Source organism: Cottoperca gobio, chromosome 17, assembly GCF_900634415.1.
Source record: "Cottoperca gobio chromosome 17, fCotGob3.1, whole genome shotgun sequence".
NCBI lineage: Eukaryota > Metazoa > Chordata > Actinopteri > Perciformes > Bovichtidae > Cottoperca > Cottoperca gobio.
Genome location: NC_041371.1, coordinates 10,735,357 through 10,756,381, shown reverse-complemented (window position 1 = coordinate 10,756,381; position 21,025 = coordinate 10,735,357). Strand labels below are relative to the sequence as shown.

The following is a 21,025-nucleotide window of genomic DNA, read 5'->3' as shown; positions in this document are numbered from 1 at the left end:
CAGCCAGCTTGGACGATACAGTGCCGAACACAATGGCTGTGTAATCCGCCCTGACTGACCGGGAAGGAGACGCTCGCCACAGGGACTACAACTCAATTTAGCTCGGGTCAAGAGGTCAACCCTCCTCAATTAGGGCTGGGAAGGGAGGGAGGAGGACACACACTGCACATGAATAACTTTCTTAATGAGCATTATTTGAACTGGTGATTAGTGTCATAAATAATTTGCAATAGAGGAGCATGTTAATCACGCTGCATACATTTTTTAATCCTGCATATATTGCAATATACTGTAAGCAAATAAGAGAAAAATAAATTAACTACACTAATGGCAATATAAAAAAAGTAACAAATCAATAATCTCATCATACAATTATTATGCTTCCAAAAAATATGAATGCTATTCATACAGGAAGATGAGACGGATGCAAATAAGCCGGGTAACATATCATTTCATTTGCAGCAGTGGTGGAAATCAATCATCGTCTCTGAATCAGAACTGTTTCTCCATGTGGCAGACAATCTATGACAACAAGAGAGACACATGCCATGGAGTAAGAAGAGATATCGGCCAGCTCCCGCGACACCCGGTCCAACACACTGAGCGGCATGTCAAGAGCACTGACAGCCGTGCTAATGGGATTTTTCCACGGCTCCATCATAATTTCCTTAATGATAATACTAACCATATTTTTGTGTCACATTAGAAAAGTGTTAATGGGTGTTATGCCACAGATCATTAATTGTGAACAGACTGGAATACTGCAGCTTCCAATAAACTAAGAATGACGCAACCATTAATAGACATTTTAACAGGGGAGAAAAAATAGATGCAATACGTTTCTGGGTTTTAATTTGTCTAAATTATTAAGATGCCTTTATTACATTTATTAATCAACATACTGAATATAGTGTGTATTTAAAATTAAGAGTTAAATTAGGTTTTTTTGGGTAGTTCTTCTGACAAAAATACTTTTTAGTTACACAGGCCTGTGCTTATAAAGAGTGAAAGGGGGAGTGGTTATGTATCGCTTGGCAAAACGGACACGGTCAAGTTTCTTTTCTCCAAAAAGAAAATCAGAAATTATGAAAAGGGATGGGTTTCATTTTTATTTTTTATTTTTCTTGATGGGTCATATTTTAATTTCAAAGTTTTAGTCTGATCTATTTATGTCTGAGCAGAGGAATTGTAACGTAAAACAGACTTGCGTAAACTTTATTTTTTAATAGGCCCTTCACAGATTTCATAAATCAACATGGAGGGTTTATATTTAAAGTGTAAAATAATATTTCCTTTCATGTATAGCCAACCACTCATGTGGCGACAAATTGCAGCTCCTCAAAAACATCAAATATTTAAGGTGTACATGACACAGTGCTGATTTCTTGACAACCTCTATACTTAAAGTAAATGGCGCAGAAAATATATTTATACATGCGGATGACAGACCTGGAAACTTCCTCCTCAGCCAATAAACACATCAGGCTTGAGACTGTCATTTGTGCTCCAAATGAAAATATCAACCCAGCCTCACATTATCCAGGAAGTGCTGTAGGACAGGCAACGTGGCAGTCATCACACACTACATGCAGGATTTGGAGTGAGATCCTCCTTCCTTGCTGCTCACCACTGACTGAGGCAATGTGCTGACCCAAAGCCTCTGCACATCAAAACAAAATTACAATGTGCCTACAGTTGAGAAATGTAGAAGGCTCAGGATTGAGTAAATGTCAGTGGCTAGGGTGAAGTGTTTGCATATAAGCGAATGATGTATGGTCTTGTCCTGTGCCATTTATTCCCCCAAGCAATAACGTAGCCGGATCTGTCTCTCAGACTTAATTGAAACGGGACTTGTAATGTTGCCCTTTTCCTCGATGGGACCAAAAACATAACCTCTGACTCCCACAAGCAGCCAATACGGAGGAAGTGGGTGTGTTGGGGTACACAAGGGAAAAAAAGAGTGCCAACTGTCACAGCATTATTTTCTCATCTCCTCTGCATACACTCCATGTCTCTACTATCCACACCAGACCCTAAAACGTTGCACAAGATGCTCGTTTTCTACCTTCCCTCCCATGTTCCATTGGCACCTTTTCTTTATTCTCCCCTCCCGCAGAACAAAGTGTTCTTTCTCCGCAAAAAAAGCACCGTCCACATTGACCACTGCCTTGAAGTGAGCCGACGACAACGTCTAAAAGTGTTCGTGAAAACATCCAGTACATGCAGACACAGGCTCACACACGTGCACGCACATGAGGACACATACAAATTTAGAGACGCCACTTTTGTGTCAACAAAATATATATTTTTTTTTAAGTTACAAATAAAATAGCAATTCCTGTCTTCTGCAAACAATAGTTGAGAATACAGTGTCAAGTAACTATTTTTTTTTTTTTTTAAACGACAAGGAAAGTTATTGTGGACATCTGTATAAGTGTATCTCTGTCCCTGAGGAAAGAGATAGACAAAGAACAATAAATAACATCTGCTTGGCCTTCCTTGGGTCTGATCCAAAACAGGGAAATATCTATGACGTATCTGCATTTTTGCTCCGCTTCAGCAATTGGTATGAGGACATAAAAGTCGGGGTGTTTTGTGCACCACATTTTTCCAATTTAAATTTTACTGACAATAACAAAACAAACAATGTCATCACTCTGACTTCATTTGCATACTGATTTGCTCACCGTCTTTCCCTCTCGCTCGCACACATAGACGTACACAAATCTTGACAGATGTTCTTCTGAATTCACACACACACACACACACACACACACACACACACATACACGTACACACACACACACACTTGTAGCATGTAGGCATGCTTGCAGGTGACGATTATATCTAAGTGATGCGTCTTTTGAGAATAGCAATTGTCACACTAACTAACAAAAAAAGCAGGCAATGCCAATCTGGTCTGAGACAATAGGGGATCTATGTATAGAGCTGTTTATTGTGAAAAGATCAGTGCCTGTCTGAAAACAGAATGTGACAATTTTAAGATGTGCATGCACTCACATTTCCCCCTCTCCTGGGTATTGATTTAAAATGGTGGCTGCATGAATGTACTACCGCAGACCATGTAATCTTCCTTTGAGATGAAGACTTCCGAGAACGAAAGCGGAGAGAGAAAGGGGTCCACAGACCACAAGCTGGGAATGTGAAATTGTGGACAATTATTTGCTGAGCAAAATACAATGCCTGCCAGATGAACTGGAGCTCAACCTCCAAACCCCAGCAGCTCCCCCACCAAATGCTACGGAGAAAAGTAGTGTGTGAATACGTGTGCGCGCGCGTGTGTTCATGCATGTTGCTCTGACTCAATTATCTCTCCCTCCCCCTCTCTCCCCCCTCTCACGCACATGTACACTCAGACACAAATGTACAGTCGAATTACCACCAGTCTAACTGTTTCAAAAAAGACAGAAAAAGTAACAAAAGAAAAAAGGAAAAAAGCAACAACAATCATACACATTGTCTGCTGTTTATGTCCTGACATGTTGTGACTGAGATTTGATGTTGGGGGGGGGGGGGGAAACATCATAAAGTTCACTTGTTTTCAAGCTTTCACTGACAAATCCAGATGTTTACAACTTTTTAATGAACGTGTCCAATTAGCACTCAACACTATCACTAATTTATCTTTTAACTATTGTGCACACACATATCACAACCCTCCCTTACCCCAACATATAAAATGTTTCCTCCTTAGTTTCTCAACAGGGGGGGTCACGTGACTCTGCACCCCATTCCATCAGACGGCTTAAGTTCCGACCAGGAGCGTCTTTAACACATCCAGATGTTTGCCAGCGTTGCGCTGCACTGTTGCTCTCTAAATTATCCATGCCCTGCCCTTGCACTTTAAATATCATTACAATACAGCCTGAACTGTAACCGACCAGCATTTCCCCGATGCCATGTACGTAAATGCTGTCGATCCCATGCGCAACATAACAGGAAGAACACTTCGAAATGCGTAAAAAAAAAAAAGACAGTTACATTTCAGTGAGCGATGAAGTTCAGTTCATGCTCGTCTAGACTTGTCATCAACCTTAAAATTAAATGTTCTGAGAGCCACCAAACATAGGCTTATCACTTACCTTTCAGTGATCTTGGTTTAGCTTGCTTGCGGCGCGACATCCTATAGAAAACGCTGAAGTTGCTCAGTTTCTGTCTGATAATTTGTGTAAAACGGGATAGTCTAAAGACGTAGTCTCTCTAAATTCCACTGACCAAAATCGCGGCTGCCTTTTTACCATTACAGAAAGATGCAACTTAGCCCTTGCCGTACGCTCTAAACACGAGTTTGCTGTTATTTTGCGATGAGTAGGTGGATGTTATAAAATCCAATTACCCCGATCGGTATAGACGACTCTATTTAGTTGAGCTGGGTATCGGGAAAAGTGTGCGAATATAGTAATCCCCGTCATGCGCTTCCATTCTCCGGGAAAACACACACGCGTGTAGGAATGATGTTCGTTTAGAAATAAAAGCGGAATATTTGCTTTTCGCATCTCATCTCAAATGCGTCCGCGTGAGAAAGACATCAGCAAAACGCCTCCTGTGAGAGTGCAAAAAAAAAAATTGCAACAAAACCAAAAAAAAGGAGGAAAAATGATAATTACACTTTTCACTTCATATCCACCTAACAGCATCAAAACTATTATAGACTCTTCCTTTTCTCACTCCAGTCAGCTAATCATGAATTAGGTTCGGAATCTGATCTAAGTCTACGTCTAAATTGCTCTTAAAAGAGGATGAAGAAGCAGAGAGAAGATGGAAGCTCCCTCCTCATCACAAACCTGCAAGGTCTTGGACTGCGCTGTCGCTCCGGTAGTCCACATAATAATGGAAAATGGAAGCAAGGCCCCCAAAGCCATCAGGATGGCTCCAGAGGGGGCCCCTACCCCGCAGGGACTCGCTCTGTACGTAATCACTGAGGAAATCATTGTCAGCCTGCCTGCACTCACACACAGACAGAGAGGCATGATTAAAATCCTAGGGATCATGGCAAGATGCGGAATGCTGGATCTGCTGGTCCCCGGATCCGGAGTCGAACTCTAAACCCAAAGTCGGCTTGCTCACCCTGGCGTCTCCTCTGCTTCAGCTCGCCGTCGGCCACTCTCCGTCTACGGCAGACGGACTGGTCCCCCTTCTGGTAGAAATGGTTAAGCAGAAATACATTTTCCGTTTGACTGTTGACATATATGACATGTAACGGCACGCATACAATTTTGGGATGATCGGTTTATTTACAGATGCAGGCTTTTTTGTTGTTGTCATTATTATTATTATTGTTCACTATGAATTAGATGATATTGTATCTCCTTAATTATAGCAATACTGTTTTTAAAGAAATATCTCTTTTCTCCGATTTTAATATATTGATTATGTGTGGTTCAAACATTGTATTCTTCTTATTCAGTTTGATTTAATGTAGGTCTCAATTTTTATTTTCTTGGTTTATCATTTCAATACTAATGATTCCAAATATAGTTTTGGGGGAAAAAAGCATTTTAACACATTTTTGCCTTCAAACTTTGAAGTTATTTAATTAGAAGGTGTATTATTGTGTTAAAATAAATACCTTTTTTTTTTTTTCCTCTCTCTCTCTCTCTCTCTCTCTCTCTCTCTTTCTTTCACACAACAGGTGCATTGGAATACACCCTCACCTACATGCTATCCAGGCCCCATACTACCCCTGCTATGTGAAAATGAGATCCAGAGAGGAGTCCTGCAGTGGACTTCTCACTCTGCCCCTCCGCAGCCTGGAGGTAGCCTCTGCCAGGGGCCCCATCTAAAAATCACAGTCACGCAACAGCTTTTCCCACTTTCAATGCATTTCTATTCTGACTGATTCACAGAGACAAATGTAAGAGGAGGCTGAGGTTTTCGCTGCGCACCTATAGGGAAGGAGAGAACCAGTCGATAGGGCAACTCCCAAACACGGGCTGGTGTGGAAGAAGAAAATTAACAACAACCTTTGATAGCCTTTACTCTGGCTGAATTTAACTTTCTTAGAGAAAATTCTCCACAGAAGTTAACCAAAACTATAAAAGTTAATGATGCGAGTACATAATAAGGCTGCTCTTATTCTATAGGGTATTCCCACCTTTTACTTTGTAGTTCATAATGAGGCCATATAGTGTTATAGACATCTAAGGTAATCACCTACAGTAGCACGAAGTAATAAATGTAATAGAAAATTCAGAGCTACAGAAGAAACATCCATTAACTGACAGCCATTATTAGCCTCTTCTTTTAAAAGGGGCTTTGTGATTTTTGCCTCATTTGTTCCCTGATCAGTGGCAGATGTGAGACTTAAACAAAATAAATGGGGACATATGACCTACATATGATGTCAAGGCTTCCGTTCTGTTTTCTCAATTTGGATGCTGTAATTTTATCTGCACCCTTTGCTTTTCAAATAATTTCCCCACCCACACGCTGCCATAAAATGTGTGGAAAAGATCAATAAAACCAAGTATGACACAGATTGACGTGATGTGCTTTGGTAAATTCAATGCCCTCACAAACTACAGTAAAGTTGGTAAACACACACATATGAAACATCTATTTGTAGGTGCTTGGAATCTGTCAGCAGGTCCCAGCTGCCTTAAAACTTCAATCTTAACAATGCTCTAAAGTTCTCCCTCTCTGTCTCAGCACTCTGTCAGGCGGCTCTCCCAAAGTTTTACCACCTTGCCTCCCCTTCGTACCTCTCGAATGCTCTCTCAAACACAAACAAACAGTGCTCTTCAGTCCTCCAGGGCTCTTTGCTACTTTCATTAGTGACAAAGTAACTGGGAAAAGGCTTGACTTGACTCGGTGCTTGCACAGTTCAGTCTCTTAAGTTACAGTACACTCAGAAGTTGTTGTTTTTTTTTTCTTCGAGTAGAAGAAACCTCATGTGAGGAATGCTGCTCATGATGCTCCAAAAACTGTCTGACACAGCTTCTCCCTTAGGGATAACTTTATAAATATGGAAAGGAGAATCAAATATACATTTTTGGGAGCAAATAGGCACAATGAAAATCAACAAAAATGTTTTTGTTTCAAGTCTCACCTCTGAGCGTGAGGGAAAGAGAATCAAACGCAGATAAATAAAAAATAAAACATGACATGTTTGTCATAAAAAACGATGCCAGCGAGGAAACTTCTATTCGGCATGTACCTATAGGATACTGCCAAATTAAGCAATTGATAAATTTGTGTGGGACTATATGTTGCATCTTCATATTCAGTCGTTCATATAAACAATTTAAAAATCGACTCTAATTGTTTTGTCCTCTAAAAATGCTACATAGAGACTCCAAGCCTTTGAAATTCTATCAAACGCACAAAGGCACAGTCTGTTTTCAGATCACCTAAGCTTCTTACCACAGTATTTGTAGTAAAACTGAGCAGTTATGTGGAGATTTTTTTCACCACCCATAGCTTTTAGTTAGACATCGAGACGCCACAGTGAGTGTGTGTGCCCCAGCATTAGAGATTTCACTCTGCCTCTCAGCGGGGTGAAATGTTCCCTGTGGAATCTGTGTGGTGGGACCCTTCAGCAGTTCTTCCTGACCTGTGGCCTGCTCACCCTCTGTCCATTTGGCTCTGACTGCACATTGTCCAAAAAGAAAAACAAGTTGTAACTGAACTTTAAAACTCGGAGAAAGTTTTAATCCCAATGAAATGTCTCCCGTAGAAATAATAATCACTGAAGGCTATTTAGTAGAATACTCTCGCAAATGGTGAAAAACGGCGGCTTAAAAGCACAGTCGGTCAATTACGCTCGTTAGAACAGGGCAGATACACAGACATGCATGTACACCAACCACACACACGCACACACAGACACACACACACACACACACACACACACACACACACACACACACTCTTGACTTGCCTCATTAAAACCCATCCAGCTACTAGAACTCAGAGATGTGAATGTTTCCCTTGAGTAGAGGGGCACGTTCATTTTGAGAAAGGCAGAAGATTCAACTTTTTTCTTACTTGCTTATAATTACAGAGATTGCTGGAATGCATGACCCTGAGAATAAGGCTGAGTCCTGGGAGAGTCCACCAGAAGCATCACCATCTTCAGTCTTGCTCTCCATTGTGCGTCTCCCTAGTTAGATGCCACCCACACCAGGCATGAGTGAGGTCGAGACAGTGCCCCCATCACCAGAGGAGTGCTCCCCGGGGACTTTAACTCTGCTCCAACAAGCCAAACTCCTAAGGCTGGCAAAAAAAAGTCAAGATAGCAAGTGACTGAAAACATTGCCCTCTCTGAGCACTGAGACATACTTCTGCAGTAAACTGATTAAAAAAAGAACAAAAACAACACGGAGAGCTAACAATCAGATGGCTTCGGATTTGGCAAGCCAGGGTGAGTGCTGCTTTCCAACTTCACTGTTATCCAAATTGCTGGGCAATTAAACACTGGAGCAAAAACATGTATGTATGCAGTTCACATAAAACAAAAAAAAGTGTCTTTCTCTACCAAGAACTAGTGCATATAATTACAAAAAGAGTGTGGAAATCACAGAAGAATATTCCTGATTTGCCACTCTGTGAATAGCTACGCCAGTATCAACTAAAAGGTCAGTGACGGCCTTCATTTCTCAACATCCTTGCAAATTGATGGATGTCAACAAAGTAGAGGGATTGTTGAGTGAATGGTGCTCGTCAACAGTGACCTTCCAGCTGGATATATCCAAAACTTCCATCTTCCCAAGCCAAGGAGCCCCGTGAAGCAACTCCCAAACCGGATCATTAGCGCAGTGGTGTCACCAGACAGCAGATCACGGGCCAGAGAGGGAGCAAGAGGGGGACTCCTGGCACTGCAGCGGCTGCTGTGCGGTTTGACATTCAGGGCTGGCTGATCTATGGGGCTGGGGAGACAGTGCCCTTGCTCTGGGTCTTCATGAGGAGAAGGTCCTGGCAGTTTTCCCCTTACTTACTCCATCATAAAACTCAGGTCACAAGATGTTAGACGTAGCCATGACTTGCAACATCACGACCCGAGCTGTAGGGCGTTATCATGACTTTAGCGACTATGCTATCACCTGTGTCCAGCGCTGAGAAATTTCACATCCTCGGCTAGCTGATTGGTTGAGTTATAAAAAGCAAACCAATACATCACTCACTAATTCACCAGTTGGCTGCATAACTATAATGTTCAGAATACACACCTATGGAGTGTGGATGCATTCTCTTAAACCAACTTTAAATGGCTTGTCATGACAATAACCTCCACAAAGATGTGTTATTGGCATGAAGAATACCATTTAACCACAATGGGACGGTTTCATAGTGTGATCAAAAATCATTCTAGGGGTTTTATGTCCTTCTCAAATGGCTTTGACCTCCACAGCCCATCTCTAGCAAATGGTGACCACTATGGCCATGCCAAGAAAGAGGATCCCCTGGGTGCATTACATTGAGCCAAGATGAACATAAAAAATCTCCCAGTGAAAGATGGACATTTTCCACTTGGCACCGCCACAGAAGATGAAAGGAAAAGATAGCAAACCTTTCAACCTTTTTTTTTTTTTTACTGAAATGAGAATGATTTTTTTCTTGCTCATTACCACTCTCTCATTAGGAGATCTTCACTGTAAGATGAGATCAAAACTACTCACCCCTCCATATTCTGGTAGTTAACTAAGCTGCGGCATGCAAGTGTGCTGCAGTGCCCCTTATCATACAGAACATTTTACACAATCAGCCAGACTCACCTCGGACTGAGAGCAGTGTCTGATTACTCGGTTCAAAAGCTGTCACACTGAATTGAAAAATTCAGTCAAGCATATTTCTTCCAAATGTATACATACATCATGGTTAAACATCATGGCTTAAGCTAAGTAGAAACTGCTTTGGGTTATATTGATGATTAAACTAAATGGACAATGGAGAACAAACTCATAACTTAACTCAGTGAGTTAGGCCTTGGTGAGTTTTAACAAACATGAACAAGTGCGTAGTCAATGACTGGAGCTCGAGTTAAACCTTTTTGACTCTCTTGCAGAGTAATGAGCTGTAGTGCAAAATAAGAGCAGCCATCTTTTCATCAGCATGTCCAATTTACTTTGGGATTGTCCCTGGAAAATAGGCAGCTGTGTAGAATGACTGGTGTGTTGTAGTTGTGTGAAGGCATGCGGATAAAAAAAGGCTCCGAAGGATTAGAAGAACCCTCACTCCCAGGCCATGCACGCATTATTCATCCCACCTCCTCCTCCTCCTCCTCCTCCTCCTCACCCCTCTCACCCCTCTCACCTTCATCACTACCACCCGCCCACCCCCTCTCCTGCTCCCCGGTGACTCTCCCACTTCCCTGACAGTTGCATAAGCCCCAAGAACCTCTCTCCGGACCACGGTGGGGGGAGTTGGGAGTCGGGACGGTGTTAATTAAAAGAAAAGGTTAACACACACGGGGCTGGCAGAAGGCGCGTTCAGGAGGCTCCCTTGGTAGAGCAGCTGCTCACCGTTTCCTCCCTCATAGGCCCCAAGGAAGGGAATAGCGACCAGGGATGGAAGCCAGGTGTTTGGGGACACCAGGATGAAGGAGTGACTGGGCCATAAAGGATGGAGCTGATTTGACCCTCACGCTAAGGAGCAGCCAGGGGGTGTAGCGAGTGGTTCCACTCACCTGTCCAGTGCCTCCCTGCCCGGGCCTTGGTTTGGAGCTGATTAGTGTGTCCCAGAGAAGGTCTCACCTCTCTAAACACCACCCACACACACACATACCTTCGTTAGACAGTGGGATGCATGCCAGCCCATTTAGAAGAGTATGTCACAGAGGTAAGGAGAAACAGACGAAGTGTGGGATGAAGAGGATAGGTACCAAAATGGCGTTTCAGAGAGGAAAAATTCAGGTTGGACACCGAAGAAGGGGTCAAAGTGCTATGCGGGACGGAACAGGCAGAGAAGTTGAGTCTCGGAGAATTAGCCCATCAAGCTCCTGCACAGCTGTTGTCGCTGACTGCACCATGTGTGATGTACTGTCTGTGGGAGATCATTAAATAATGATAAATTATCACTTCATATTGCTCAAATATGCTGCATTATTTTCGAAAAAAGGAATATTCATTCGGGAAAATAGTTGGCCTAGTTTATGAAAGCTAACATTGAGATAGGTGTTTTGCATCAATTGGGAATAAATGATAAATGATCACACTTAGCAGCAATATCATAAAGATTAATTCATTTAAGTAAATTAAGAACACTAAATCAGTTTAATATTCCTAAAATAAGACAATAAAGCCATGGTTTACCATTTGTATTTTGTTTTCCTTGTGAACACAACAATGCACAATTACCCTCTCTTTGTAAATGTTCCCACAAATGGTTCACAATATTCTCTATCTTAGGTCAATACATTGTGACAATCAAACATAGCACACTGATTGCCACTTAAATTAATTCCAATAAATACTCATGAGCTTTTAATACAAACAAGAGGGAGTGAAACTGTTTTTCCTTCCTTTTCCCCCCCAAACAAGCAGAGATAATTAAACGTCTATCCTTAGAGAAGAAGTGTTCCCACTGGAAGGTTGTTTGGTTTAAGGATTTGCTCAGTGGTTTGACTCGCCAGGGACTCTCCATTTGAGTCTCAAGGTTTTATATCTCTAACAAGGCTTTAATTGCCAAGGTAACAGACCACCTGATTAAGCCTGACAATAAGTCTGCTTTATCTGTGGGGTAGAAGCGAGCAGAAAAGACTGCTGGGAGGAGGAGGAATATTGAAATTCAGCTATCAGCAACTCAAGTATTCATGCTCAATAAGGTTGTTATGTTTATATAGCTAACAAGCACAGACATATTGTATGGTCATACACCTCAGCAGTGTGAACTTGTTTCAAATATTATATTTACTGCGTGTCAACTTTGGAAATGCACAGTACTTGCAAGAAAGATCCTTATTCTACTGAGAGTGTGGAGGAGGCGGCGCTCAAAGCCCAGGTCCCATGCCATGTGCCCTCCTTATTGTAACGAGTGCATTGCTCTCCTCAAACTCTGACTGGTGAGCGAGTCGAGGAGGAGGGGTATTCTTCAGAGGAGACGGGGAGCGTCTGGAGCTGAAAAACTCTGTGTTAAAGTCCCATCTCTCCTGTCAGAGGGCTGACACGGGGCATCCAGGGACACGGGGCCTATGGTGCTCTGAGTCTGGACACTGGCCTAGATTCCCCCCCTCTACTCCCCTCCACAACCACCCCCCCCCCTCCTATAACATCCCACCTACAAAACACTCCTCAGCCACCCAATCTAATCTGTTCTTTACTGTCAACCTGACCTCAATGAACTGCCCTCCTCCTCCAACACCTCTCATTCCCTTCACTTCGCCCTGTCTGGCTTTCTAACTTGCTTTCACCTTTCACAGGCAATACTATATAAAAGTAATCTTGAAAATAGAATTAATGTCCTTTACACAATAACAACAAAGTTGTTTCTAGCTTTGTCCCAAGTACTAGAATATTGCACTCAACTAAAAGTATTCTTACTTTAAATAAATGTTATTGAAGTAAAAGTAAAAGTACTTACGTTACTGCATTACATTTTAGATGGGGATGGGGAGGGAGGGGGGGGGGGGGGGTTAAATGATGATGATATATAATACTACTGTTAAATTAAGAACATCTTTCTAGGCTAGGCTTCAAAAATAAATTGCATTAAATGTCAACGTAAACACTAGTGGAACGACATCACACCACAGAGAGAGCCCCTATGCCCAAACCAACAGTAAATTCCTTTACATTGTGCAGCCTGTGCATACATATGATTATTCCTCACTTCCTCTGAAGAGGACCACACTGAATTACAATTAAACACGAATCACCGACTCTAAATAAAAAGTCTAAGGACACCACGGCGGATGTAAGAAGCATTATTAAGCCACATAAATTACACATACTAATAACTTGAAACTTCATATAGAAGCTACAGCAGAATAAGACATCACAAAGGCAGTCAACACAGAGATGGGCGTATAAACAACGTGCTCAACGCCACGTTGCTAGGCAACGCAATGGTTATGGAAGTTCTCATCTGGCGAGCTCGAGTCTAAACGGGCTCGACGTACTCACCTGTCTGTACGTCAGTGTGCGAGTGAAGTCCTCCACTGTCTGCTCCAGATTCAACTTCTCTGCTCGTTCAGTATCAAAGCATAATATAATCAGTCCACTCGGCCTCTCTGTTTTCTGCGATGCCAGGTACAAGATCCTCAGTGGACGTGTAACTCACCCGATGATAGCATTTAGCATGTTAGCCAGACTCAACACCTGTTGATGGCGCAGACGCGTGAGCGTGTTGGATTAGCGTGCGCGCCTGGTGGTGCTTTTTTTTTTTACTCTACCGAGGTAGGCATACAATATTACCATACCATAACCACACCCCATAATGACGCCATCCTTAATTGGATTGCATTTTTCGTACTGTTGACCTGACACTCGGCAAGTGAACACGTGAAAACACATTCAACATGTAGCCTATCTCTTCCGGAGTGCCAGCTGAGTGTCACCTCCCAGGAGCTCTGGTGAACTCTGCCCTCCTGCGGCTGCAGAAACACCAGCAGCTTCGTCTCTGCTGCAACCTGGCTGCAAATTATTATTTTGTTATATTCTCATGCCTTTACCATGTGACTTTTGTTTTTACTCTGTAGTGGATGCAACTTGAAATGTAGCGAAGTACAATACTTGTGATAAAAAGCACTTACCAAAAAATGACAGATTTCCAATAATAATAAGTAAAGTGAAGGTAAGGTAGACAACACAATAACACTTTCCAATAAAGAGAGTAAATGTGGCCTAATTAGTTAGCTTCGTTATTTGTTATGTAGCCAGTAACGCACAGGTTGACACAAAACCCAAGGATCTCTCTCTCTCTCTCTCTCTCTCTCTCTCTCTCTCTCTCTCTCTCTCTCTCTCTCTCTCTCTCTCTCTCTCTCTCTCATATACATACGCACTCTGGATCAGCACCTTGGAGAGCACCATGTCTCAACCCTCCTGATAATTGTGCAACTAAAATTTAAATTTGCGGGTCGAATAGGGTTCAACTGGTTGATTCATGTATATATTTAACCTATTTTGCGGGTTTAGCGAGGCAAATTGGCTCTCATAACAGGTCGGGTGAGTGCGGGAATTATAAAAAAATTAACTGATACGCGCATCACTTGTAGCTAGCAGGGATTTGATTGAATTGAGCTGGATGTGACTGGTCGGGAAACTGTCAAGCTGATCTGGCAACACTGCTAGTTACGTGTGGATATGTTTGGACATGCATGATGATGGCGGAAAGGTCAAGGTTTCTTCACGTAGACATGTTCTCTCTACTTAACGTTTGTATAGCCTGCATTGCTTACAAGAGTTCAGTGGTGTGAATGCGATTACAAATGAAAACATTCTGTCAAGTTGATCAACAGTGTTTCTATTATTTCACAATTCAACACAGTCAATCCAGGCACATTACCAATGACAACATTTCAAAGTAGACATTTAAAAAGCATTACTTTTTGGTCAGTAAAATGATTTAGTCACTTTTTAAATGAGGAAACTAGTAACTGTAACTAATTACTATTTTTCCGTAACTAGCACAACACTGCTTCCAACCCACACGGGCCTACAATATACTCATTTTTAAAAGTTAGCGTGTTCACACTGGGGAAAAGTCACAACTCATTCTAAAAAATAAAATAAAAAAGGAACTAAATTTGGTTTCATATTTTTATATTATTCTTAAAGGAGGACATGTGAATTACAGAGCAGGAGTGTGTGCTGCAGCAGAGTAAAGCATGCAATTTCATTTCATTTGTACTTTGACTCAGGGTCCAGCAGCGCTTTCAACTGCATCACAGGGTTCCTCAATCAAGACTGTGAGATTGAAAGCTAAAAGAAAAAATAGCTTGAAAGTGGACCTTGTGTTAAGATCATTTTATAAAACGTGATGTTTTTCTTTATAATTATGAAGATGTGATTTACCTCTTTAAAAGCATGTATTTTAGTTTTAAAGATGTTGTTAATGGATGTTTACTAATCAATGCAACATGTCCGCTGTTCAGTTTGTCCCAGGTGAGACCAGAGACAATTTTCCACTGTGAATCTCATTGTGCTGTAACATCAATCTTGGCACTGTTGGTATTCAACGCCAAATACACAACAAATTGTTGATGCACTCAAAATGTTCTGTCCCAGATCATAGAACTCTCTTTTCAAAGCTTTGCTTGTGTGACATTATAAAAATGCTACCGTATACAAATTACTTATCGTATCAACCCAAAAACAACATTCAAAGCACCTCTGTCATGTGAACATGTTGTAAATGTCACTTCAAGAAATTCAGTCTGACATAAAGTGTCAACTCTTGCACTTCATATCATACTGTGCATATGTGGCTATGGAAATTTTCCATGTCAGGGTGGCGCTCTCTTTCTCTCTGGCAGGTGTAAATGGTGCAATTTTCTGTCTTGTTCAACACCCATGCTATTTTGATGTGTTGGCAATCCTTTTGCCAGACCAATAACTCCCTCACACCAACACTACTCTTTCATGCTGCCTGCTTTATTCTCATTCTTGGGGGAATCCTCCAGAGATACATAGTGTGCCTCTTAATTTCCCCTGGGATGCATGCAGGAGGCATACACTAGTGATTTTTCCAGGGATAAAACACTGGGAAAACATTACAGTAGGATATATCATGACATCTACTTCAGCTAGGTCAGATAACAAGTTAAGTGGGTTCCATAACTTGTCACAAGTCCATGTTTTGCATTTCTCCTCTTTGTTGGCTCCCATTTTAGTTTGCTCTTTTGTTTTCAAGGCTGAGGGTGGAATTATTTTGAACAGCGTAGCATTGAGCAACATGCAGCCAGTCAGCGCAGCATAGTAAGGGAGAATCCCAGGAGACGACGTGGCCCGGTGGGTTTGGTTTGTACATCCGTCACACACTTCTGAGGGGTGACGTGCATCACTGCTCCACTGAGGGAGAGCCTCTGCCATGTTTACTGTCATGTTCCAAGGTATGCTACGTGGCTTCAAACACATCAAACACATCTACAGGAATACTGATATTGGGAATGCCATGGGGAGCCAAACAAAAGGTACAGACTTACTCCTGAAAACACACCTGCCCACAACTGTACTCGCAAACCACACAAAAATAAATCCATATTTTTAAAATTCTTTTTTTCTATGATCAAATTGTCTATGATTGTAATACATATATTTATATATATACATGGTCAGGTCAAATAGCTATATCTCTAAAAGAAAGCATTGCATTGGATAGTCTCTCTCATGCCTGCACTACTGTATCTATATTTGCCAATATGCCATTTTCTCTGTACAGTCGTTTCCATAGTAACAATGCCAACAGTAGCACCTATGATGCAAAAGAAAACAGTGCAGCCAGGGGATTCTTTGTTCAAATTGTGAGAGCTGATTGGAAACAACAATTATCTGCAGCACTTTAGTAGCTGTGCAACAAACAACATAGTATAGTTAAAGAAAATTAAATTGCAATTTTTTACAATAATGTCTTGACAAACTGATATGTGATATATGATGCAATACATTCCAGCACGATGTCAACATAATGTCAATAACCTGTTGTCTCTCATGCACAATAGGGGGAGGGGGTGCCGTCACTCGGTTGTACTTGATTTATGAAGAGTGGTCAAGACTGATTTGACTAGCAAAGTGGTCCCCTCCCGGCCTGCTGTGTGCAGTGTTGACGAGGGCTGAGTTGTTTGCTGTGACTCTAGGCGTGAGGATGAGGGGGAGCAGCCTGGAGTTCCTGCCTGGCTCAGGGGGAGGTTGGACTGGATTAGACGGCTGACAGCTGGGCCACATCTCTGGAGGCGTAGGGCGGAGAGGCCCCCTGTCTGCCTGCCTCTGCACCAAGTGTCAATTTGAGCATGAAGGAAGGATGGAGTGAGCCAAAGAGTAAGTAAGTGAGCGAAGTGGGGCCACTGGTAGTCCTGGGTGGATTGACATCAGCGGTGCATGGGCCGTGCACACCGTTAGGCATCAGGAAACACACTGTTTATTTAGCGGGTTTTGACTTGGGGGCATAAACGTGTGCACACTCGGACAGAAACACAGACACAAGACAAAACACTCTTACAAGGTTGTAGCTCTTGACCTCTCTAGTTTGGGTAGTGATCTTCATGGCCAGCACTACATGATATCAGGGAAGCATATAAAAGGCTTAGCTGTTTGACTTCAAAATGCTAGAGTTGCTATTAATTACATTTTTTTTCATAATCAAAGAACAATCTTTGCTTCACAGAATCAAAGCTTTTCAATAATGCAGAAATGGCAGTGAAACTATCTCGCCTCAGGTGGTATCCTGTACAATTATGTGCAATCAAGATTACAAACTACTTCAAAATCAAACGCACTCGTATTTTACCTCTATTTGCAGTGATGGGGAATGTAATTAAATCTGACTTCTCTAAGTGGTTTCATTATTTGATAGGCTGACTTTCAACATTTGTTCCAACTTTCATAAGAGATTTCCTGATAAATTATTTGATTATAGCATTCACAACAACTGGCATAATTTACTTCAGCAGCACAGTGTTAATATGAAGAATGTTGCAGTGCCATATGAGAATTTTCTATAATAGGTTTTCTCTAATCCTCAGAGACTGCTTTGTGTATTTCCTGCACTGAGACTTGGCTATCACTGGGATGTGGGATGTGGGCCGGAGTCGACTTTATTAGCTGGTGATGTTCTAATGTGATTTATTTTTATAAATGAGAATGGGGTGGGAATGCAAGTGGGGGTGGAGGCCAGTATGCAAATATGGACCCTCATTAAACACCACCACCACACAACATTATCTGCTGCTCCTCAGATTGCTTGTCTGCATTAATGACGTGCAGCCAAGTCTGCTACCTAATGACAATGTAATGATCACAGCATTCATGAGTAAGTCATCAGACGCCATGACATTTACACATTGGATATATCAGGAGGATCTCTACCACCCATAAACGCAGGTGAACCCTGGGTTACTAATCATGAATTTATCCATTTAGGAAACAGAAGTGATTAACATTTTTAATTTAAAGTTTATAACAGTGACCTCCAGTGACAAAAAAACAACTTATACATATATTTACTTCTTAGCCAAATACTTTGTATCTTCAGTTCTACATGTAAGGATTACAAGCTCCCCTAAAGGGTAATGCATATTTATCTGACCTATTTGAAAACATACAAAAATATATATTTTTAAATGCATTAAACTCAAATACAAATCGTTTCCTTTCCATAGCACTTAGTTCTACTATATTTCGATTGTATTGAATAAATACATCAGTATGTTTAGAATGGTTTTACTACAAATATTTATCACTTTACATTTGTATTTTTTTGTACCACAAATATATTAAGTATTTGTCAATCGATACGGTATTACAAAGACTCAAAGATTCAAAACAATGTTTTACATTTGTATATCAATGAATAGGTTGCTTAGCTGTTTTCAAGAGTCTGCAGAAATGACCACGCACGTCTGCGCAGCAGTTTTATTTTCGGTCCTTCAAACTTTCTTATGAAGTTGGGATGCAGTTCTCTGGGGATTTTCATGAGCCTATTTCTGTGTAAAGATATTTATCTTTATGGCTTTTGCGAGAATGAGGAGATTAACCCCATAACAAGCAGACATCTTATAGTTGATCTGAGCATCATTAGTCCACATTAATAACCCATGGAATGGCAAATGGGTTTTTTTAATCATCCTAATTACATGACATCTGAGCTCTCTATCTAAAGATGACTCTCTTTAGAGATGAGACGGGCTCCATGACTTCGAGGTACTTGTTTTTGTGTCTGACAAAAAAAAATGCTGGTGCTAAAGAATGTGCACATGCATGTACACACACACACACACACACACACACACACACACACACACACACACACACACACACACACACACACACACACACACACACACACACACACACACACCTAAACTAAAAAGGATGCCATTGCCCATTAGAGAGATGGATTGACAGGAGTGCAGAATAAATCTTTGTGGCAGTGAGTCAGAAATATAAATAGAGCACCTAAGATAGATTTGTCTCTGGTGTTGATGAAGTTACCTTTGGGGGTAGAGCTCTATCTTTTTAGTAATGAGGACAACCGCAAACAGTTTGGTCTCCTAATGAGAAATGATAGTTTTAGAGGTGCCATACAAAAATACCATAGAATAACACCTCATTTAAGCATTTTCTACTGTGATCCTTAACAAAAATGCCAAAAATGGGATTCATTTGTGAAAGAATCAGCCCCACCTGGTGGCTTTGATGTACACCCTACACTCCTATACATGAGGAGAAACAATTGTTATCCACAGCACTTCCTTATAATATAATATCTTCACTGAGAGATTTCTTTTTTAAGCTGTCATGTGTGGTTAGAACACATTTGATCAGAATACATTTATTTATCAGCACCAAACACTGATAGCATTAACACAGCAAATTGTAAATAAATACAAGAAATGTACCTTTAAATGAAATGTCGTCTGAGTATGTCTGCTCACACGTCATCTTTTTAAGTGTCTGTAATCAAAACTTCCTTTCCGTAACAAAAATAACACACCATTAACAGCAAAATTATTTTAATTAGATCAATAAACGCTGGTAAAATCAGGTATGCAGGGGAGGGAAGGAATGCTCTATTACCCATTTTATCATCAAAGTGAGTGCTGTGCTAATTATGCTAGCAGCACCCAGTCAGAGCAGCCCACCAGAGACAGATAACAGAGGACTGCCCAGGGTTACAGTGATTGCACACCACAAACTCCCTCTACGCCGTCTCATTGGAAGCGTTGGGTTGCTGATATTCATGCAAAAATACGATGCATAATGATATAGAATAGCACTAAGAAGGTGTGGTACGCAATGTATTTTTTTTCTTTTTAACCTGAGTTTGAGAGCTGGCATCCCATTAGAGCTCTATTGCTAATCAATGTGAGGCATTATAGGTTGTATAAATCACACTCTGACACCTGCTGTATGGGTCGTTAACAGAGAACTCACTAGGGAGGACCAGACAGAGCAAAAATGCAGACACAGAACAGAAATGTCTGAAGCTCAAGCAGAGGCATTGATACCAAAGCACTATTATGGTGATCAAGGAGCTGATCAATGGTAAAGATCTGGTACAACTTAGTGAGTTCGTACACTAAACGACTATAGGCATTTCTCATTTACAAAAGCAAATGTTGGTTTTGCTGTGCTACAAAGATACGCTCACAGTCTCATTGCTTTCTAATAGTGCTATGTAATCTAGGCTCAAATGATTATTTGCAATTTGTGGTTACCAAACAACCACAGACCACCGGAGGTGTTTGTCAAATATTCAGGAGGCAAGAAAAAGAGGTTCCTGTGAAATTTTTTAATTGAGGATGTAGTTATTCTGCACGAAAAGGCATGCAGGAAAGTGCACACGCAGGCATTTGTAACCTGAGTGTGGTACAGAGGGGGACCATCTGAAGACTCGCAGGCCCTTTGATGTCTTCTGAATACGGGCATAATGCATGTGTAATTAATAAGCCATTTGCATATGATGAACTAGGGCACTTAGTCAATGTTCTCGGGATACAAATACCTGAGGAAAACAATAACAACGGAGAACATTAAAAAAGGGAGTCTACGCAAAAAAAGACAAATCTATGGCTCGCTTCGGATTAGAAATACATTAGCAGCTAATTATGTCCTAATTGCCAATATTTTAGCAGGTGCTTGTACTTAACCAGTGGTAATACCCTCCTGGAACAAGCTCATCAGGGTTATTCTCTGGTGAATTTCTGCAGTCCTGGATGATTAGGATGTGACAAGATGGACTCATGGTCAAAAAACATGGATGATAATGAGGCTGTTGAATTGGATGACGACGACAACAACAACAACAGCAGCATCAATGATAATGATGATAATACAAACAATAATGTTAGTAATAATGACCTAAGAAGAAGAATAAACGGAGGAGAATAAGTAGAGGACGGGGGGAATAAAAG

The 21,025-nt window shown here is 41.3% G+C and overlaps 1 protein-coding gene across 5 annotated transcripts in view; it reads right to left on the bottom strand.

Moving 5' to 3' along the window:
• The window catches only part of znf521 (zinc finger protein 521), an 87,615-nt gene extending 83,132 nt beyond the window's left edge, over positions 1-4,483 (bottom strand). For 2 of the 5 annotated variants that reach the window (XM_029452713.1, XM_029452716.1), the window contains exon 1: positions 4,104-4,481. In XM_029452713.1, coding sequence (XP_029308573.1) covers positions 4,104-4,143 — 40 coding nt within the window. In that variant the 5' untranslated portion in view covers positions 4,144-4,481. Of the gene's footprint in view, positions 1-4,103 lie in introns of all 5 variants that reach the window. The other 3 variants (XM_029452717.1, XM_029452719.1, XM_029452718.1) reach the window with 3 other exon arrangements.
• Between the last annotated feature and the right edge of the window lie 16,542 nt (positions 4,484-21,025).